The 24,000-nt window shown below is 43.0% G+C and overlaps 1 protein-coding gene across 1 annotated transcript in view; it reads right to left on the reverse strand.

Annotated features, from left to right (window-relative positions):
- The window catches only part of LOC143297610 (suppressor of lurcher protein 1-like), a 224,528-nt gene that overhangs the window by 30,096 nt on the left and 170,432 nt on the right, over positions 1 to 24,000 (reverse strand). The window contains exon 6 of the mRNA XM_076610027.1: positions 60 to 255. Coding sequence (XP_076466142.1) covers positions 60 to 255 — 196 coding nt within the window. The remainder of the gene's footprint in view (positions 1 to 59; positions 256 to 24,000) is intronic.

Here is a 24,000-nt window from a genome sequence, read left to right on the forward strand (position 1 = left end):
ACAACAACCCCAACACACACACTCCCCACACCCCACAAAAACCCCCACACACTACTCACTCCACAGGGTTGGAGGCGTCCCCAGACGGGAAGTGCAGGTCCATGTGGATGAAGCGCAGCTGCACGCGCTGCCGACCCACGCCCTGGAAGGTGAAGCGGCACGTGGCGTCCGAGGGGTAGGGCTTGGGGTAGTTGGGGCTCTCGATCGTGCCGTTCAGCTGGTCCAGGCTGTTGATGATCGACCCGCAGCGGGCAGCTGTTTGCCCAGAGGGAAAAAACAAAAGAAAAGTAAAAGAATAAGTAGAAGACGAAGTAAGAACTCTAAGAACTCCGAAGAGTTTATAATGTACATCGGTAATGATACCAATGAGGACAGGGTGGGGGTGGGGTGGGGGTGATATTTGGCAAAACTTTGTGTTACCACCAGCAAATGACCCCCCCCCCCCCCCCAAAAAAAAAAGCACCATCATGATGAACACACACTTAAATGTTGACAATAATAATGATAATAATGTCAATAATAATAATAACAATAATAATGATCATTGTAAATACAATAGCAACAACAACAACTACTAATACTACTAATATTAATTTAAGAAGGAGAAGAAGAAGAAATAGTATGTAGAAGAGTCAGTGAACGAACAAACGAATGAACGAGCGAGCGAACGAATGAACCACGAACAAACGAATGGAATTTCACTAGGTAAGAAAAAGGGGGATTTGATAAAACAAAATGAACAACGTAAATATGAAATCATGGCCGACGGCAATATGTGTAAAAGAAAAAAAAAGGAAGAAAAAGAAGAAAAGCAAAAGAAGAATAAGGAGGAGGAGAAGGAGAAGGAGGAGGAAAGAGGGGGAGGAGGAGGAGGAGGAGGAGGAGGAGGAGAAGAAGAAGAAGAAGAAGAAGAAGAAGAAGAAGAAGAAGAAGAAGAAGAAGAAGAAGAAGAAGAAGACCACCATAATAATAATAATAATAATGAGAAAAAGAAGAAGAAGAAGAAGAAGAAGATTGATTGATTGAATCTTTAATGGGTAAAGAATTAGGCACAGTAAAGGCCTTTTTACAATTCTGCCCATTTAACGACACAAAACATAAAAAAATGAATAAATAAAGAACGACACAAAACATAAAAATAAAGAAATAAACTGAAACAAAATAAAAATGATAAGAACGACGAATAAGAATAGGAACTTGAATAGTCTATTAAAAGTAACAAAGCGAAGAAGAAGAAGAAGAACAACAACAAGAACAAGAAGAAGAACAACGACAAGTACGTAAAAGAGTCTGTGAACGAACGAACGAACGAATGAATGAATGAACATACGAAAGATTGAACGAATGAACCATGAACGAACGAATGGGATTTCACCAGATCAGAAAGAGGCTTTGATAAAGCAAAATGAACAACGTAAAGATCAGAACATGGGCAACGACAACACGTTAAAAAAAAAGAAAAAAGAAAAAAAAAAGAAAGCAATCGGAAAAAGAAGAAGAAGAAGAAGAAGCAAAATGAATAAAACCATGAACAGAACATTTTTTTTTTTTTTAAAAAGAAGGAAAAAAAACAAAAACAAAAAAAAAAAAAACTAGTGAAAGAAAGACTGAATAAACGAAACTCCATTCAATATTTCAATGATGTCCAGCGCAAAGAAACTTAAAAGAAAAAGAGCAAAGTATTGAACAGAGAACATTAGCGGACGACAACAGCATGTGTAAAATAAAAAGAAAAAAAAAAGAAGAAAAAAAGTGGTTTGTGCATTATAGGCCTGGAGTCACTGGTGAGTCAGACAGTGATTGAATCAATTTATTTGCTCATTGTCCGATGGACAACGAGAGAGAGACAGAGAGAGAGAGAGAGAGAGAGAGAGAGAGAGAGAGTGTGTGTGTGTGTGTGTGTGTCTGTGTGGTTCTGTGCTTGTGTGCGTGCGTGCGTTGGTCCGTGTGAGACACGTGAGAGAGAGAGAGAGAGAGACAGACACAAAACTTGAGAGAGATAGTGTGTGCGCGCACGCGCACCTGTGTGTGTGTGTGTGTGTGTGTGTGTGTGTGTGTGTGCATGTGAAATTAGTCGCTGAGTGAATGAATTAATTGTTGAATGAGTGAAGAGGAAAGAACTTTGTCGATACAGGAAGTACAGAAAGACACACACACACACACACACACATTTTTTTTTAATGTTAAAAAAAAGGAAGAGGAAGAAAGTAATTTCAATTTCAGTTTTAAGGACGGATTTACAGCGTGCATGTTTGTTAATATTCATCGCGTTACAACTGTCTGAAACATACAAAGAGAATGAAATAAGAAAAAAAAAAAGTATAACGAGAACAGAGAAAGAAGGAAAAGAATCTGAAGGAAGGAAGGAAGGAAGAAAGGAAGGAGGGAAGGGATGAAGGACGAGAGAAAAGAAAACACAGAACAAAAGTAAGCGATTGAACGGACGAGGCACTATGATTGGTATTATCACTTCTTTTTCAATTTTTTAATTATTGTTATAGATAACATAGCAAACAACAGTACAGAAGAAAGGAATGGGGTCAGAAGAAAGGAAAAAAGAAAGAAAGAAAAAAAGAAAGAAAGAAAAAAAAACACAAAACAAACAACTACGACAAAAACAGCAAACAAAGCGAGCAAAATGAAGTGAAAGTGGGGCAAAAAAAATGAAAGAAATGATATCGCAGACGGGATTTGTTGACGGAATTTAATCCGCTGCAAACAATTATACCCCTCGTTGTTTACAAAACTAACAAACAATTAACACCTACACGAATCGCATCACAAAGAGGAGAGATCTAAATAACATCTATCAATTTGTTGAAAGAAGAAGAAGAAGACTTAACATCTGAAACTATCATTTTTTGGGGAAAATGGAGAAAGAAAGAGAGAGAGAGTGAGAGAGAGAGAGACAGAGAGAGAGAGAGAGAGAGAGAGAGAGAGAGAGAGAGAGAGAGAGAGAGAAAGAGAGAAAGACAGACAGACAAACAGACGGAGACAGGAATGACACAAACGTACAAGAAATGGAATAGAGAGCAAGAAAGAAAGAAAAATAAAACAGAAAGAGATAGAGAAAATAAAGAGAGAGAGAGAGAGAGAGAGAGAGAGAGAGAGAGAGAGAGAGAGAGAGAGAGAGAGAGAGAGAGAGAGAGAGAGAGGGAGAGGGAGAGAGAGAGAGAGAGATTTTCGGGGAAGGGGGTGGTGCAGGGTGTGAGGGTGGGTTCTTAGCTCTTAAAGATTTAGAATGTTATCCTCTCTCTCTCTCTCTCTCTCTCTCTCTCTCTTTTCATCGCAAAATTGAATTAGGCGTTGCTGACGGGAAATGACAGAAACATATTTTTTGCATTTTCATTTCAGCTGTCCGTTCTTTGTTTGTTTGTTTGTTTTCCAACCCTGCCATCCACACACGATAAAGCAATTTGAGCGAAGCCGTTCACTAAATAAGATTTCGTGTTTGTATGTCATTCTTTCATAGTTTTCTGTCTTTCTCTTTTTCGTATGCTTGTTTGTTAGCTTCTGAATGTTTTTATTCTCCAGTTTGAATTCATGTTACTTTTTTTTTTTTAAAGAAAAAAAATCCTTTTTTTCCCCCCTATCTTCGAATTTTATTTCGCCGATTTGCTTTTTTTTAATTTATTTGTTGTCTTGCTTCAAAGAAGCCTGTTATTGACAGGCACATGTCCTTTCTTTGAATATCTACCAATCTCTTCCTCGGTCTCCCACTCTCTCATCCCAACTTTCTCTCGGGCTAGTTCACATAAGCAGTGTGTGAGTGTGTGTGTGTGTGTGTGTGTGTGTGTGTGTGTGTGTGTGTGTGTGTGTGTGTGTGTATGTGTGTGTGTGTGTGTGTGTGTGTGTGTGTGTGTGTGTGTGTGTGTGTGTGTGTGTGTATGAATTCAGAGCTCAGGCCTCAAACCACGCATCCTTGTGACTGCTAATTCCTGATCTTCAAATCATTAGCCAGATGGCACTGGCAACACACAATACTCCAAACTCCGAGTTCTCTGTGGTCATTGAGCTATTTTGTATTTGTATTTCTCTTTTTACCACAGCAGATTTCTATGTGTGAAATTCGGGCTGCTCTCCCCAGGGAGAGCGCGTCGCTACACTACAGCGCCACCCCTTTTTCTATTAAAAAAAAAAAATCCTGCGTGCAGCAGTTTTATTTGTTTTTCCTATCGAAGTGGATTTTTCTACAGAATTTTGCCAGGAACATTAACAACCCTTTTGTTGCCTTGGGTTCTTTTACGTGCGCTAAGCGCATGCTGCATACGGGATCTCGGTTTATCGTCGCATCCGAATGACTAGCATCCAGACCACCACTCAAGGTCTAGTGGAGGGGGAGAAAATGTCGGCGGCTGAGCTGTGATTCGAACCAGCGCGCTCAGATTTCTCTCGCTTCCTAGGCGGACGTGTTACCTCTAGGCCATCACTCCATAGAGTGCGACTTCCTGTTGCTAAGAGGAGGAGACGGCCCCCGCGTGCCTGTACGTCGACAGCCCCCATGAATCTCTCGACGTCACTGACACTTGCACCGTTACACGGGACTCTGCCAGGAAGGTGGCAGAATGGTTAACCCTTTCATCGCCAGTCAATTTAGAGTACAAAATTCCCTTGTGGTATAAACACAGAAAAGACAGTGGCTATGAATAGCTGGGGATTCCCCCTGTAATGTATAGAAAATATGGCCTATCCTACCACCGAACATTAAGAGCAGTAGGTTCATGGATAACAGACCAATGAATGGTCACCTTTCAGTGACATGGGTCCCCTACCACGCCTATGCATAAATGTGAGCTTGGCTATGAAAGGGTTAAATGTCACCGTACGAACGACAAAAAAAAAAGAAAGGCGACGAAGATAGAATTTTACCGCTGCGCTGCTGACGTCATTGAAAAAAACGTTTGAAACAGAAGGGGCTAAAAACTTAAGAGGTGGTCGACGACAGAACCGCATTTCTAACAGATAAAAGCTGTAAGCGGTGTCAGTTTATTAAGACACTCACTCGCCATCACATGGGGTCTGTGTGGGAGAAATTAAGAGAGAAACTAACCGTCTCGAGTCAGTTAAGATGTTTATCTGCCAACACAGTGTGCCGTGAGGGTCTTGGTTCGAATCCCCCGTCTCGCTCTTTTGACTGATTGATTGATGTGGATACTTATATAGCGCCTATCCTCGGTCAGAGACCAAGCTCTAAGCGCTTTACATACACGGGGACATTTGCACCACAGGCTGCCCACCTGGGTAGAGCCGACTGACGGCTGCCACTGGGCGCTCATCATTCGTTTCCTGTGTCATTCAATCAGATTTCAGACGCATACACACTCAGACAGACATGTAACATTTTACGTGTATGACCGTTTTTATTTATTTACCCCGCCATGTAGGCAGCCATACTCCGTTTTCGGGGGTGTGCATGCTGGGTATATTCTTGTTTCCATAACCCACCGAACGCTGACATGGATTACAGGATATTTAACGTGCGTATTTGATCTTCTGCGTGTGGATACACACGAAAGGGATTCAGGCACTAGCAGGTCTGCACATATGTTGACCTGGGAGATCGGAAAAATCTCCACCCTTTACCCACCAGGTGCACCGAGATTCGAACCCAGGACCCTCAGATTGAAAGTCCAGCGTTTTAACCATTCGGCTACTGCACCCATCTTTCTCCCAAGTGTGGCTGGAAAAATCAAATTGAGCGCCCAAGTCTTTAGGATGAAATGATAAACCAAGGTCCCATGTGCGGCACGCAACTTGGCACACTGGAGAAAAGCAAGCAGGCAAACAAGCAAGCAAGGAAGCAAGCAAACAAACAAACAACAAGAGAGGCAAGGCCTTCAAGACTCACTTGTGATAAATTAAGTCCCCTAGCATTAATTACAGAATAATTTCCCTTTTTTACTATCTGCACCAAAACGTTTGCAAAATAAATAAAAATTCCATGCTTAGCAAAAGAAGTTCCTGTTTGAACAAAAAATGATAATAATGACTCCTCTTGTTGTTGTGTCAGAATAAGAGGTCAAAGTGCCAAGTTTAGAGAATACAAAAAATATAAAATTTTATATAACAGTAAATGCAGTTTGCATATAATTAGGCTTCTTTTTAAAAAAAATTTGTGCCCATCCCAGAGGTGCAATATTGTTTTAAACAAGATGACTGGAAAGAACTGATTTTTTCCTATTTTTATGCCAATTTTGGTGTCAATTGACAAAGTATTTGCAGAGAAAATGTCAATGTTAAAGTTTACCACGGACACACAGACACACACACACAGACAACCGAACACCGGGTTAAAACACAGACTCACTTTGTTTACACAAGTGAGTCAAAAACAACCGATGGCAACGTAAACGACGTCCTCTGGCAAAATTCTTTAGAAGAACTCCACTCTGATCGCCACACACAAACACACACACGCATGCACTCAAGGCCTGGCTAGCGCGTGCCGGTTACGCTGCTGGTCAGGCATCTGTCAAGCAGATGAAGGTGAAGCGTACACCATGTGATGTGTCCGATCGCGTTCACGCCTCCTAGGGAAACTATAAATTAACTGAATGTTACGCAGATAAAAAGGGATGTTTACACACATTCTATCTTAACTGGAGTAGTGTTACGATAAACGTCATACTGCTAATCTGTCTACATTATTGAAACTTGCAATGTTACGTAAGACCCTATCAATATAGAAAAAGGAATGCTGAATAAAACATATTCTACCTCAACCGATGTTAAGGTACGCTGAAACTCATTCTGTTATTGACTCCTGTTTTCTCAAATCAACCACTCTCCAACATTGTTTGCAGTTTAATCGAAATCTTGAAATATTGTGCGTGTGCGCATTCTGTGTGTGTGTGTGTGTGTGTGTGTGTGTGTGCATGCTTGCGTGCGTGTATTTGTGTGTGTGACTGTGTGCGTGCGTGTGACGTTACACACGTGTGCGCGCGCGCGCGTGTGTATGTGTCTGTGTCTATGTGTGTGCGCGCGCGTGTGTGCGTGCGTACGTGTGTGCATATGTGTGTGTGTTTGTGCGTGCGTGTGAGCGTGTGTGAGCACGGGCATATGTGTGTTTTCTCTGTCAGTGAGTGTGTGTGTGTGTGTGTGTGTGTGTGTCTGCCGGTCTGTCTGTCTGTCTCTTTGTCTTCCTTTCTCTCTGTCAACTCAGAGAGAAAGAGAGAGAGGGCCTGGACTGGGAGTGTCGCCCGGTGCATGACAAAACTGCTGCAGAACACTTTTACTCTCGACAAATGGCCAGGCCAGGACACTTCCGTCACAGCTGGAACTCTTTGGGCGAGCGGAGGGGGGCGGAGGGGTCACACACACACACACGCGCAACTCACACGCACATACATACAAGCACACAAACTCACATACACGCAACTCACACGCACATACATACACGCACACAAACTCACATACACACACAAAACTCTCTATCCCTCTCTTTCTCTCTCTCTCATACACACACACACACACACACACACACAACACCACCACACACACACATACCTGACAACACCACACACACACACACACACACCACAACACAAACACGCGTGCGCGCGCGCAAACACACACACCCACACACCACACTGGCTGACCACACGGTCGTTCCGTTCTTCAGCATTTCCAGAGGGGGTTTAGAATTCAAGGCACGTAACCACTGGCCTGGGAAATCGCAGCACGACACACACACACACAAGCTGCACACACCATTACATTCCCAACAAGTCCTTCGTGACATCTTCGATTCGGACCGAACTTTCCCCGATACTGTGGTGTGGGGAATAAGCCTACCACCACTGCCTCTAGAAATACCCCTTCTTGGATTGCGTCTCTGATAGCAGCCTCTGACACACAACCTTATGAAGGTTCAGCTACTGGCCTTCCTGTGTGACCTAGCTACTCAGTTAAGCCTAACAGAGCCGTTTGTTGTTGTTTTAGTGATAAGAGAAGTGGAGACCCACTGGCCTCGCTGAAACAATCCTCCAAGGAACAAATGATGGAGGGAGACGGAGGGAACCCCCCCCCCCAAAAAAAAAAAAAACAAAAAAAAAAAAAACACACACAAAAAAACAAAAAACAAAAGAAAAACAAAAAAACAAAACAAAACAAACAACAAAAACAAACAAAAAACAATGGAATGAAAACATTGTAGAATATGCAGAAAAAACCCCCAACAAAACAAACATTTGTAGTTGTATTTCTTTTCATCACAACAGATTTCTCTGTGTGAAATTCGGGCTGCTATCCCCGGGGAGAGCGCATCGTTACACTACAGCGCCACCCATTTTTTTTGTATTTTTTCCTGGGTGCAGTTTTATTTTTGTTTTTCCCATCGAAGTGGATTTTTCTACAGAATTTTGCCAGGGACAACCCTTTTGTTGCTGTGGGTTCTTTTAAGTGCATGCTGCACACGGGACCTCGGTTTATCGTCTCATCCGAATGACTAGCGTCCAGACCACCACTCAAGGTCTAGTGGAGGGGGAGAAAATATCGGCGGCTGAGCCGTGACTCGAACCAGCGCGCTCAGATTCTCTCTCTTCCTAGGCGGCCGCGTTACCTCTAAGCCATCACTCCACTGGTAGGTACCCATGCTTTGAAATCCAAAACTACCGACCTGAAGAAATCTGGTGAAAAGCTTTCTACCCAAAAAATGACTTCGCAAATTTAAAGAAGAGGAAGAGGAGGAAGAAGAAGAAGAAGAAGTAGCAGAAGAACAACAACAAGAAGAAGAACAAGAAGTATAAGAATAAGGAGGAGGTAGACTAGAATCGAGGCGGGTCAATGGCGCCTAAAAACCAGCTGCTCAAATCGGGAAGATAGGACTCTTGATCCTGGGAAGGCAACCCATGTTGTTCAGGGGAGGGAGAGGATAACCCAGATTTCAAACACTGGCTGAATGAATACAAAACTATTTTGCTTCCAGAGTCACCTTCTGAAGACTTAGAGTGCCAGAAGGACACAGGAGCGTCCAGATTCTACAAACTGGGGAATCATTGAGCTTATCAAGGGATAGGTCGTTTCCCGCGACGGTAGAGTCTTAACACGTCACGTTCTTATGAAGTGTCATGAAAACTCGGTCGACTTCAACTAAAAAATCGATTTCTGTGAACTTTCCGAGCGTTCGTTACCATGACAGATCAATTTTTATAGTATAGAATTCTTCTTCTAAATCAAAGATTTTATCTTTATCTGGAAGTATTCCACTGATAATTCCGCACTCAAGAGATTGGAAATTGAATATTTATGATGCAGAGAAGAAACTCTAAAAAGAAAAAAAGACAAAAAAAAAAAAAAAAAGACAAAAAAAAGACTTGTCCTGTTCCATAATTAGTCGAAATTAATTTTTTATTTTCATCAAACTGTGGATGACGGGACCAGAAAAAAACGACTGAGTCATCAGCGTTTCCTTTGTTATTGATTCTGTGCAGCACATGGTTTGCCTTCTTTTGGGCTCATGTACGAAATGCTATCATACAGCACAGACAAGCAGACCACCACCACCACCACCACTAACAACAACAACAACAAGAGAGCGAGAGAGCGTGCGCGCGCGCGCGCGCGCGCGCGAGAGAGAGAGAGAGAGAGAGAGAGAGAGAGAGAGAGAGAGAGAGAGACAGAGAAAGAGCAAACACAACCCAACCCAGCTAACGTACTGAACCGAAACAAACACAGCAGACCACTTTCACAACCAAACCCAACCTAAGTTCCCCGTGAGGAAGCGAGGAAGGAGAAACACACACACACAAACACACACACACACACAAATCCACGAATTTTACGTTGCCTCAAGCTGCGAGAGAAAAAAACACACAACAAAACTGTGGACGGATGCGATAGCCACATATCACACAGTCAGTGGCCACCTCACGATCAAGGATAAAATGTATTTGAAGCTTTAACTCAAGTGAGATGGGGTTCCAGGCTGGGTTGTATGAGGCGAGAGGCGATCTTTAGCAGCGCTAAGTTTGCTTAGAGTTAAAAAAAATGTTCCGAACTGTACGGAATTTACCGTGGAGTGTGGTATATTCTTAATGATAAGCAGTTTCAGTTTCAGTAGCTCAAGGAGGCGTCACTGCGTTCGGACAAATCCATAATATACGCTACACCACATCTGCCAAGCAGATGCCTGACCAGCAGCGTGACCCAACGCGCTTGATGATAAGGAAATACTACAAAGTTCGCTCATGCAAACCGCCCCCCTGGAGTAGGCCTACAGGTGGTATGGTGTGATGAGAGTGAGAAAATGTAAAAATTAGAAGAGATTCGTAGAGCGACACGTAGTACAGAGGGATGAGAGTGAGAAAGAGTGAGAAGTAGAAGGGACTCGTAGGGCTACACGTAGTACAGAGGGATGAGAGTGAGAGAGAGTGAGAAGTAGAAGGGACTCGTAGGGCTACACGTAGTACAGAGGGATGAGAGTGAGAGAGAGTGAGAAGAAGAAGGGACTCGTAGGGCTACACGTAGTACAGAGGGATGAGAGTGAGAAAGAGTGAGAAGTAGAAGGGACTCGTAGGGCAACACGTAGTACAGAGGGATGAGAGTGAGAAAGAGTGAGAAGTAGAAGGGACTCGTAGGGCAACACGTAGTACAGAGGGATGAGAGTGAGAAAGAGTGAGAAGTAGAAGGGACTCGTAGGGCTACACGTAGTACAGAGGGGGATGAGAGTGAGAAAGAGTGAGAAGTAGAAGGGACTCGTAGGGCTACACGTAGTACAGAGGGATGAGAGTGAGAGAGAGTGAGAAGTAGAAGGGACTCGTAGGTAGCAGGCTGAAAAATGTCTTGGCTCCGAGTTAAGAACATCCCACAGCAACTCTCAAACTGACGAAGAATGCCTGCGGACATGGGCGGTTTCCTTTGACGTGAAATCAATCGCCAGCTATAGATAGAGAGAGAACTGTGATGGAACAGAAACGAAACCTTGAAGAAACCAAGTATCACTGCTCGCCCAGTTTAAGGAAGGTTCATGACCCGGTTGTGTGTGTGTGTGTGTGTGTGTGTGTGTGTGAGTGCGTGTGTGCATGTGTGTCGGTGTTTGTGTGTGTGCGTTCATGTGTGTATGCATGCATGCGTGTGTATGTGTAATTGTGTGCGTGCGTGTGTATGTGTGTACGTGTGTGTGTGTGTGTGTGTGTGTGTGTGTGTGTGTGTGTGTGTGTGTGTGTGCGCGCGCGCGCGCGCGTGCGTGCGCTCCGTTGTGATGCTGATACGTGTCGCAGACGGTTGCATCGCTGATACAGAAGGAGGTGGAGAAGGGAAGAGGGAAGCGGGAGGATAGGGGGGACGGTGGGGAGGGGGGGGGGGAGTAGGAGAATGGAAGAGAAGAAGAGGAAGGGAAGAGGAGGGGGAGGAGCAGAAAAGAGGAGGAGCGGGAGCGTGAAGTAAGAGGAGGAGGAGGAGGGGGGGAGAAGGAGAAGATGGGAAGAGGAGGAGAATATAAGAGAGGGAAGGGAAAAACTAGAGAAGTAGCGTGGAGGATTAGCATTAAAGAGGAGGAACAGGAGCATGAAGGAGGGGAGAAGGAGGAGAAGGAAGAGGAGGAGGAGGAGAAGCAGGAAGAAATAGGACAAGGAGCAGGAAAGAGAAGGAAGAGGAGAAGGAGGAGAAGGAAGAGGAGGAGAAGGAGGAAGAGGAGGAGAATCATGAAGAAAGAGGACAAGGAGCAGGAAAGAGAAGGAAGAGGAGAAGGAGGAGAAGGAAGAGGAGGAGGAGGAGGAGAACGATGAAGAAAGAGGACAAGGAGCAAGAAGGAGAAGGAAGGAAGAGGAGGAGAAGCAGGAAGAAAGACAAGGAGCAGTGAGGAGAAGGAAGAGGAGAAGGAGCAGGGAGAAGGAGGAGGAGAAGAGAAGGAGAAGGAAGAGGAGGAGAATCATGAAGAAAGAGGACAAGGAGCAGGAAGGAGAAAGAGGAGGAGACGGTAGAGGAGAAGGAGAAGGAAGAGGATGAGAAGCAGGAAGAAAGAGGACAAGGAGCAGGAAGGAGAAAGAGGAGGAGACGGTAGAGGAGAAGGAGAAGGAAGAGGAGGAGAAGCATGAAGAAAGAGGACAAGGAGCAGGAAGGAGAAAGAGGAGGAGACGGTAGAGGAGAAGGAGAAGGAAGAGGATGAGAAGCAGGAAGAAATAGGACAAGGAGCAGTAAGGAGAAGGAAGAGGAGAAGAAGGAGGAGAAGGAAGAGGAGGTGGAGGAGCAGGAAGAAATAGGAGGAGCAGGAAGGAGAAAGAGAAGGAAGAGGTTGGGGGAGGTGGAGCAAAAAATGATGATAATAATAATAATAATAATAATAATGATACTGATAATGGATACTAAAACAGCACACTATCCAGAAATCTGGTCTAGGTGCTTAGGAAGGAGGGGGAGGAGGCAGGAAGGAGGGGGGGGGGAGGGGGAAAAGGAAGAGGAAGAAGAAGAAGGGGGGGCGGGGTGGAGGGGGAAGAAACGGGTAAGAACAGACAAGAGGAGCAAGGGAAAAAAGAAACAGGAGTGAGGAGTAGAGAGGAGGAGCAGGAGAAGGAGGAGAGGAGAGGAGGGAAAAATGACTTGGGAACGAAACGAAACGAGACGAAACGAAACGAAATTTGATTTTACCAGGGAAATGAGATAAGCAATTGATATGCTTTTTTTTTTCTCTTTCTCTCTCCACCCGACCCTGAATGAAGGAAGGAAGGAAGGAAGGAGGAGGGAAGGAAGGAAGAAGGAGGCGGAAGAGTTGGAATGAAACGAGGAGGGAGGGGGGGGGAGATGGGTGGGAGGAGAAAGATTTGCGATGCACGAGTAGATTTTAACAGCAAAATGGATGGAGGGAGAGGGAAAGGGCAGCAGTAGTAGGGAAAGAGGAGGAGGAGAAGGAGAAGAAGAAATCAGGAGGAGGAGGAGGAGGGGAGGAGGAGGAGAAAGGAGGAGGGAGAAGACATGGTGTGAAACGGAAGAGGAAAGCGTGTGGGGTTAAGGGAGGAGGATTTGTGATGTACGAGCAAATCTTAACAACATAAGAGAGAGAGAGAGAGAGAGAGAGAGAGAGAGAGGGAGAGGGGAGAGAGAGAGGGGGGGAGGAAGACAGGGAGAGAGAGGGGAAGAGAGAGAGAGGGGGGGGGGGGGTGACGAGTGAGAGAGGGAGAAAAAGAGAGAGGAAGGAAAGGGAAGAGATAAAGAGAGAAGGCAGAAAGAAGAGAGAGAGAGAAGAGAGCGAGCGAGCGGAGAGAGAGAGGGGGGTGGAAGAGATAGAGGGCAGAAAGAGAGCGACAGACAGAGAGAGAGAGGCAGATAAACAGATAGACAGACAGACTGAGACGGAGACATGGACAAATACAGAGAGAGAGAGAGAGAGAGAGAGAGAGAGAGAGAGAGACATATATATATATATATATATATATATTATACAGGCAGAGAGAGAGGGTGGCATAGACATAATATATTATATATATATATATATATATATATATATATATATATATATATATATATATATATATATCACAGAGGCAGAGGCATAGACATATAATATATATATATATATATATATATATATATATATATATATATATTACACACACACACACACACACACACACACACACACAAAGACAGAGAGAACAGAACAGAACAGAACAGAAAAGAAAAGAAAAGGAATTCTCCCGAACTTTTGCCATCGATCGATGAAGGAAAAGAGCCGGCGAAGGCGTTGAAATCCTGTACAGGAATCAGTTCTCTCACACGCCATGTAACTTTGTTAATAGGAAAAAAAAAGTCTATTTCAATTACTGTTTTTACCAGCGATGCCTGTTATATAAGATTATATAGGATTAAATGATCAGAGGTAAAGTGAAATAAAATGAAATACAAGAAATATGTAGGCAAAATGAAAATGATCAAACGAAATACAGAGAGCATCAGTTTCTAAGAATTTGTAATGAAGCCCACAGACGTCTGTCAGTTGCACCCATCTATTTGTCTATCTGTCTGTCTATCTGTCTACCTGTCTGTTTGTCAATTTGACTGCCTGTGTGCCTATCTATCTATCGATCGATCTATCTATCTACCTACCCCTCTCTCTCTTTCTCTGTCAGGCAAGAGGCAAGAAAGCGCTATTAAGCCTAAACAGAGCCTTTCGAAAATATAAAGATATGTCGGCCAATACCTTCTTTAAGATTTTTTATACGAAAATAAAACCAATATTACTTTACTCTTCTGAAACATGGGGATTGCAACGATTGGATCATGTCGAAAACGTTCATATTATGGCATGGAAAAGATTTTTTTAAGGGTTCCTGTGCGCACACCCATTAAGATGGTGTATGGCGAACTGGGACGTTATCCATTGTACGTGAACTCGTACATAAACTGCCTCAGGTACTGGTTTAAACTTCTGGAAATGGAGCAGCAACGGTTACCACGAATAGCTTACGACATGTTACGGTATTTAGATGAAAAGGGAAAGAACTGCTGGGTTACACAAATAAGAGAAATTTTATGTCAGACTGGTTTCGGCATTGTGTGGCTACAACAAGGGATTGGGGATGTTAAAATTTTCCTAAATATATTCAAACAACCTCTGGTCGACATATTTGTTCAGAAATGGTCTGGGGCTATTCGAGATAAAGAGACATATTTACATTATCGATCATTTAAGGTTATCTTTGAGAGAGAAAAAATACATAATGAATGCTGGTATTTACTGCTTTAGAGTTGCTCTCTCTCAGATCAGACTTGGTGTACTTCCTCGCAATAATAATATTCATCGTTATAGCAATTCGAACCAGAAAAGGAAAGATCCTGCCCCTTTTGTTTATCCAAAACCGAAAATGAATTGCATTTTCTGTTTGAATGCCCAGTGTATGCAGATTTAAGAATGAAATTTCTAAAAGGTTCAAAGCAGGTTCCCATTTGCATATTGCTCCAAGCAGACCATGACCCACATAGGCGTAATCTGTCTCAATATATATTTCAATGTATCGAGAAAAGATCTCATATGATCAATGGTGATTACTGAACAAATGTTTCTACATTAATTTCATACTTTATATATGTTTGTGATGTTGGTGAATGTGTACGATTAAAATGACACTATAAACATGATGTTAAAATGCCAAGAAATGTCAAATGTAAATTATAAGCACGTTTATGATTATCATTTTGATGATGATGATGATTATTATTATTATCAACGTGTGTGTGTGTGTGTGTGTGTGTGTGTGTGTGTGTGAAGATTGTACCCTTCCGACCCCCGACGACCCCCCTTCGACCCCCGACCGCACCAGAACCTGCCCCCCAACACTCCCCCCCCCCTTCCTATGTGGTTATATAATTAGCCTGAGGCCGATGTACAATAAACCATTTTTTCTTGTCTTCTCTCTCTGTGTCTGTCTGTCTGTCTGTCTGTCTCTCTCTCAACAGTTTTCCTCTCTTTCCTTCCTCGTATCTCTTCCTCTCTTACCTTCTTCTTCCCTCTCTCTTTCACGCAAAAGCAATGTTATTTTGTGGGGAACTGTGTATTTTCTATGCCATTTATTGTTCTTGTTGTTGTTGCCATGCAAAGTGGGTTTTTTTCCAGTCTTCTTGTATTTCCTAGATTAGTTTATACCTTTTCTTTATGAAGGTAGGATGAAAACAGGCCGATAAGTGCCTATTCCTTTTTCCCTCAATAAAAACGTTTCGATTTCGATCTCTCTCTCTCAAGTTATGTATTTATATATTCATCCATACACTACTCAAGCTGCGGGTAGGGTAGGGGATGGGTGCTTTGTTTCGTAACGAGCTAAAAAGTAAAGAAAAAAAAAGAAGAAAAAAAAAAAGCGCAAGCCATTTCTGCAATTCCACAGTTTCACATTACAGCCCTGCCAAGGACAATATATACGGAGAGTCAAATATCTGCAGACAGTAATTTGTGTGTATCAATAGACAGATAAAAAAAAAAAAACGAAGAAAAAAGAGGAAAATATTCGTTAAAATAAAGGGGGGTGGGGGGGGATGAATAAAGAAAAGAATAAAAGCAAGCAAACAAACAACAACAACAAAAAACAAGCCCCAAAACCCAACCAAACAAAAACACCTCCCCCCCCCCCCCCCCCCCCCCCCCCCCTTCCCCCCCGGAAAAACAACGAAATGGTCTTCACAATTTCCTTATTTTCCCTCATTCTTTTATTTTCCTTTGGCCAGCGAAGCCGGGAAAAAAATCCTATCCAATCAAGACAAAGTTTAAAAACAACAACAACAAAAACAAAACAAAAAAAAAAAAACAAAAAAAAACCCCCACTCACTTAACAAAACTTAAAGATATAGCTTTTTTCAGTGTTTTATATTTTTGGTGTTTTGGATTCTTGCTTGTTTTTTTCTGTTTTCAATTCTTGTGCTCTTTACCCTTTTCAATGCTCTTTGCAGAAGACAACGTTATTATCGGTTGCCCTTTTCATTTGATTTTTTTGTTTTTTTGTGAGGGGGAGAGCGTTCAATTTTGAATCGCCCATATATGACGCAGTAATAATAAATAAAAAAAGAAAAGAAAAAAGAAAAAGGAAGGATGGATGAACGAAAGATTATGAAAGAAAGAACGAAAGAAAGAACGAAAGAAAGAGAGCAAGAAAGAAAGAAAGAATGATCTCAGGAGAAAGAAAGAAAGAAAAAGAAACCAAAAAAAGAAACAGACAAAAAAGTAGTAGAAAAGGAGGGGGAAAAAAGCAAACAGGAAGAGAATTAGACTTGGAAACAACAACCCTTGGAAACAACAACCCCAGCCCTGCCCCCACCAACACACACACACACCCAAACACACACACACATGCAAACACACCCAAACACACACACCGGACCTTCTGACAACATGAAAAAAAATACGCACAAACACCGTCGATTGCATAATGTTGTCGCATTTTTCTTCACTCCAATCCAACCCTCTCCCCGTCTTTGTTTCTCGTTTCTGTCTTTGTTTCTAGTTCCCGTCTTTGTTTCTCGTTCCTCACTAACTACTTGATTTCTCCATGGAAACAATAAAGACACATTCACAAGACAAATGATTTCTTCGTGGAAAAAAATAGACACTTTCACAAAACAAATGATTTCTCCATGGAAACAATAAAGACATTCACAAAACAAATGATTTCTCCATGGAAACAATAAAGACACTTTCACAAAACAATTTCTTCGTGGAAAAAAAATAGACACTTTCACAAAACAAATGATTTCTCCATGGAAACAATAAAGACACGTTCACAAAACAAATGATTTCTCCATGGAAACCATAAAGACACTTTCACAAAACAAATGATTTCTCCATGGAAACAATAAAGACACTTTCACAAAACAAATGATTTCTCCATGGAAACAATAAAGACACTTTCACAAAACAAATGATTTCTCCATGGAAACAATAAAGACACTTTCACAAAACAAATGATTTCTCCGTGGAAACAATAAAGAGACGTTCACAAAACAAATGATTTCTCCATGGAAACCATAAAGACACTTTCACAAAATAAATGATTTCTCCATGGAAACAATAAAGACACTTTCACAAAACAAATGATTTCTCTATGGAAACAATAAAGACACTTTCACAAAACAAAACCAAAACAAAGGAAAAGAAAGTAAGAGAAAAGTAACAACAAAAACAAAACAAAAACAGCAACAACAACAACAACAACAAAAAAGAAACAAATCTTCACATTGTAGTGGAGCCAAAAGAACAAACTTTCTGCTGACATATGAATGACAGCAGCAGCAGTGAAAAAAAAAAGAAAAAAAAGAAAAAAGAAAAAAATTAAAAAAAGAAAAGAAAGAAAAAGGGGAAAAAAAAGAAGAAAAAAAAAGAAAAGAAAAAGAAATGCAAGTCAGTTTCGCACAAACTTTGAAACCACCACCACCACCACCATCCGCCCCAACCACCGCTACCCCCGTTCCATTTTCTCTAACCACCACCCCCACCATCCATCCCCGCCTTCACACCCCCCTTCCTTCTTAATTTCCGCTAGCTTCAGGATTCCATCTAGGAGGAAAGACGTTTTAACCTCTTAAAAACGGGAAATACAGCCACTCAATCACATCCTTATCCATATCCACCACCCCTGACTCCAGCCCGACCCCCCCCCTACCCCACACACACCACCCCTAGCCCCCTCCTCCTACTCCTCTTCACTTGCTACCCACACACCTATCCCCACCCCTCCCGACCCAACCCCTCTTCATTTTCAAACACATAATACATTTGATCCTCCTCCAGACTCAAACCTTGCGTACTGTCAGTAAACAGGCACACAAACTGACTGTTCAGCATATGCAAACAGCAACAACAACAACAACAAAAACGAGGAAAGTAACATAAAATAAAATATGGATATTAAGATTACAATCGCGCGCGCACACACGCACACACAGACACACACACACACACTCTCAAAACAAAGAACAACCTCCCCCCCAAAAAACCCCCCCCAGACATTTTTACATTTAACACCTGACATCCTTCTGATATCACTTATCAGTGAAAACACACTAAAGAAAGAAACACACACACACACACACACACACACACACACGCACACACATACACACACAAGTTTCCTGCCTCCTTTCTCCGTCTCTGTCTCACATTCTCTCATCCGCGCTCACTTTCACCATCTGTCTCTAACCCCCTCCATCACCCCCAACAACTCTCTCTCTCTCTCTCTCTCTCCGTCTCAATGTCTGTCTGTCGAGATCTGTCTCACACTCGCATCACGACCTCTCTCTAACTCCCTCCTCCGACCCTCACCCCTAACTCTCTCTCTCTACTTCCCTTTTTCTGTCTCCCCCTCTCTCTCTCTCACAAACTTTTACTTCCTTCCCTCCTTCACCCCCTTTCTCTCTCTCTCTCTCACTCTTTCCCTCCCTCCCTCACCCCCCAACTCTCTCTCCCTCCCTCCTTGCTTCTGTGTCTCTCTGTCTCTGTCACACATTCGCTCACACCATCTTTTACTTCCCTCTATCACCCCCTATATCTCTGTGTGTGTGTGTGTGTGTGTGTGTGTGTGTGTGTGTGTGTGTGTGTGTGTCTTTCTGTCTCTCACCCCCAACTCTCTCTCTCTCTCCCTCCCTATTTCTGTGTCTCAATGTCTGTCGAGATCTGTCTCACACTCACTTTCACCATCTCTCTCTGACCCCCTCCACCACCCCCACAACTCTCTCTCTCTGTGTCTCTGTCTCAATGTCTATCTGTCGAGATCTGTCTCACACTCGCATCACCATCTCTCCCTCCCTCCCTCACCCCTAACTCTCTCTCTCTCTACTTCCCTTTCTCTCTCTCTCTCTCACACACACACGCTCTCACCTTTTACTTCCCTTCATCACCCCCTTTCTCCTTCTCTCTATCTCACTCTCTAACTCCCTCCCCCCCTTCACCCCCAACTCTGTCTCCCCCCCCCTCCTTGTTTCTGTGTTTCTCTCTCACACACACTCGCTCTCACCACCTTTTACTTCCCTTCATCACCCCCTTTCTCTCTCTATCTCTCTCTGTGTGTCTCTTTCTGTCTTTCACCCCCAACTCTCTCTCTCCCTCCCTATTTCTGTGTCTGTCTCTCTCACACACTCGCTCTCAACATCGTTTACTTCCCTCCTTCAGCCCCTTTCTCCACTCTCCCTTTCTCTCACCCCAACTCTCTCTCTCTCTCTCCTTATTTCTGTCTGTCTCTCTCTCTCTCACATACACTCGCTCTCACCACCTTTTCCTTCCCTCCTTCGACCCCTTTCTCCTCTCTCTCTCTCTCTCGTTCTCCACCTCTCACTCTCCCCCTCCCCGCCTCCCCCTTCTCTCTCTCGCAGGTTCACGCATTCACTCTCACCACCTCTCCCTATCTTCCTCCCTCTTCACAACCCCCTGTCTTTCTGTCTCTATCTGTCTGTCTGTCTTAATCTCTCTCTCTCTCTCTGCCTCTAATCAGACTGGCTGGCTTCGGAATCAACAAACTCGTATAATTTTATGACCGCTCTAGTAGTGCGCACTCCTGGGAGGTATCGTTCAGGATTAGAGGAGGGGGGTGGAGGGATGGGGGCGACGGGGGGTAGGGATGAGGGGGTGAGGGGGGTTAATGAGGATGTTTGGATCACAATGGGCAGTCTGTAAAGAAAGGGGGGGGGGGTCTTTTGTCCAAATCGTTAAAAGCCAACCATGGAGATTTCCTCTGTGAATGAACAAGTCGCAAGAGCAACTCGGAATTAAAATGAAAAAAAAAAAAAAAAAAAAGGAAAAAGGAAAGACACCCGCATACTCAGGCATTCGAACACAAACACGTACACACACACACACACACACACTAACACCAACACTAACACTCGTACGGGCATTAGAGTGCGAACACTCAACTTTCAAGTTTGAATAATCCTTAACTCCTGCATGGAGAAGTATAACATCGTTTATCAAACAACATACCCATACCCGCTGTTTTGTCTGTCTGTCTGTCTGTCTGTGTGTGTATATCTCTCACGTGCACGTACGTCCGCGAGCACAAACACAACACACACACACAGAGTTAGAGACAGAAAAAGGCAGACAGGGTAAGAGAGAGAATCAGACAGACAGACAGACAAACATACAGACATAATTATGCCATTGTTGTCTTTTCAACAATTTAATCACACTCCGTGTTTTAACTGCCTTCCTAACCGGCCCCGTCAGCGGTCACAGTGGATTTCAGGTTCAAACCTTTGTCAGACATGACGCAATGCCCAATGTCACACAGCCTCCGAAAGCAGTCATTTGAATTAAATGCCCAGACATAAAGCGTTTCAGTTTCTATGGCTTTCGGCCGTTATTGTCTCCGCTTTTAAGAGAGAGAGAGAGAGAGAGAGAGAGAGAGAGAGAGAGAGAGAGTGTGTGTGTGTGTGTGTGTGTGTGTGGATGCGTGCGTGCGTGCGTGTGTGTGTGTGTGTGTGTGTGTGTGTGCATATATATATATATATATATATATATATATATATATGTGTGTGTGTGTGTGTGTGTGTGTGTGTGCGTGTGTGTGTGTGTGTGTGTGTGTGTGTGTGTGTGTGTGTGTGTGTGTGTGTGTGTGTGTATGGGAAATGGATCCATGAATATATCATATAAAAATATTAGTGAAATGGTAAACCTTATTTAATTAGATACGAAAACTAAAGAGCACACACGAACGCACGCACACACACAAACACACGGACACACACACAAACACGCACCCCCCCCCCCCCCCACACACACACACACATACGCTGCATGACAACAACAACACAACCAACAACAACAAAACTTCAAACATTGTATCGAATTCTCAATTATTTTCTATGCTTCATTCTGAAGTATTTTTTCGCCTCGCCAGAAACCATTCAAGAACTAAACGCGATACTGAAAGTGGATGGATACTACTGTTAACAGTTCTACGGGAAAACGAGGGCATTCTTTTCAACAGGAAAACAATTTGATTCTTGTGACGTCTGGTCACAGGGTGTATGTCCTGGGCAATCAGCACCGTCTGGAAACCTCAAAACCTTGTCTAACTTGCCACGATCTTCACTGATATATATATATATATATATATATATATATATATATATATATATATATATATTTGTCTTTTGTGTCCCACATAACCGCATACACTTCCACTCTTCCTTTAACCACATCTTTCGTTCTCTGTACAAAAAATAATACAATCACGTATCTATCTCTCTCTCTCTCTCTGTCACACACACACACACATACACACAAAATGTATAGGAGGAAAGGAAATTTCAAGCCATCATTTTCGCCTCAAGGGATGACAGCAGCTATTTCCCAACAAATAACCCCGTTGCTAAAAACAAGAAAAAAAAAAAAAAAAAAAAAAAACCCAAAAAACCCCCACAACTCAAGTACAGTTTTCTTTTCAATTTCTCCGCTCTTTGCCAAGGAATCAGTAACCTCTCTCCAATCCGTGCGGTTCTTCTTCAGTTTGGGCCACCCTCCTCCCTCTCCCCTCTCACGCACCTCCGTCCGTCTCCATTACACATCTGAATCGCCGTTAATTCAGTCTGGACCACAGAAAAACACCTTCCAGATGGACGGAATACTCTGGTAGTGGCGGGTAGAGGTGAGTTGGTGGTGTGTTGGGGGGGCGGAGGGGGGGGGGGAAGGAAGAAAAGAGGGGTATGAAGGGCAAGGGATTGAGGGGGGAGAAGGAGGGGGAGAGTGAGAGACCCCTTCCCCCCCACCCCCATCCCTGACCTCAACAAGTTTCGGTGCTTTTTTTTTTTGTGTGTGGAAAGGTCGGAAGCTTCTCTCTGAGAGACAACAGAGAAAAGAGGAGACCAAGATAACAAGAGTCTACTTTCATGAGGTAATGCTGATGACCCTGTGTCTGGGCCGTTATCGTTGATTTCCAAGCAACAGATGCGACAGCCACTCTCTGGGACTCCCTGGGCAGTGTAGCGACAGGTGATACTGAGATTGTATGCCTGCCTGCCTGTATCAGATAACTTCTTCTTTTCCTCCTCCTCCTCCTCCTTCTTCGTCAGAGATAGATAACAGAAAATAAGATTATACAGTGATGAAATAAATGCCAAACGTCTAGCAAAAAAACAAAAACAAAAAAAACAAAACAAAAAAACAACAACAAAAACAAAAACGGAAAGCATTGCGTAGTATCGCATGGTATTGCGTAACTCCAAAATCTAACAAAGTACGTGATACTGTATAATCCGTTCTTGTTAAAAAAAAAAAAAAAAAAAATCTGTTAAAAACAGCGTTTGTCCAAGGTAATCATGAGTCCGGAAGCAACAAACTTGGTCCCAGTTGCCTCATGGCTGCTATTTTTTCAGCATATATCCATCATCCCATTTCCCGTCGACCACTCCTCCCGCTCCTTCTCTGTCAAAAGTTATACAACGTCCAGACTCTCCTGCTCCACTTCACCAACCACAGCAGCAGCAGCAGCAGCAGCAACAACGACAACAACAGAAGAAAGTTGTAAGACATGGGAGAGAAAGTTGTCAAACATCATGTCATTGTTGCTTCAGGGACAATGGCAGCTATTTCACAGCAAATAATCAATACAAAAAAAACCCCACCTCAAGTACACGTTTTTCAATCCTGTGCTGTTTGCAGGAGAATCAGTGGTAATCGTTCTCCAATCTGTCTCCATTACATCTCTCAATCAACGTTAATCAAGTCCAGACCAATAGATTATCAGACACATAGAAAGCGACAGTAAAAAATGAAGAAGAAGGGGAGAGCTGGTGTTGATGAATATTTTGAAAGACCCAAATTTTGAAGGTTGATAAAGGGTGACCTGTTTTCAGGATCACTATTGCATCAACAAGTATCAAGCGCGATGAATCATAACCTTATTATTCATGTCTGTGGCATATTGAAATACATAAAAAAAAAACAATTAAGGAGTTCACTGGGGCAATATATGAGAATATTAATGAAATGAGTATCCAAGTAGGTCTAACAAAATCCTAAACACACGCACACACACCCACATATATATATATATATATATATATATATATATACATAATTCTCTCTCTCTGTCTCTGTCTCTCTCTCTCTCTCTCTCTCTCTCTCTCTCTATATATATATATATACCACACACACATAGACGCATATCACCCTTTGATCCACAATCCCCACCCCACTCCCACCTCCCACACACAAATCCACACAACACGTCTTAATATCATTGAAAATGAAAAGACATTAGATAAAAGAAAGAACACACGGACGCACATACAAACTCCACAACAACAACAACAACCACACAGACCAATAATTTTGACGGTTTTTTTTTTTACATCACAAGAAGACAGGCGTGACATTGATTTTAAAAAAGCAGACACTGAAATCGTCCCAGATGATGATAACAGTACCACCGTGAGAATCAGGACGGCTGGTACTGTTTGCGAAACGTTGAAAACTCTCGCCACCGTGTTTGTCCAAGGTAACCAGAACAGTCTGGAGCGTTCGAACTTTTTGTGTCTCACTTACCACGATCTCCACTGATGTTTTATACACATAACCCCCCCCCC

Source organism: Babylonia areolata, chromosome 23 (assembly GCF_041734735.1).
Source record: "Babylonia areolata isolate BAREFJ2019XMU chromosome 23, ASM4173473v1, whole genome shotgun sequence".
NCBI classification, from domain to species: Eukaryota; Metazoa; Mollusca; class Gastropoda; order Neogastropoda; family Buccinidae; genus Babylonia; species Babylonia areolata.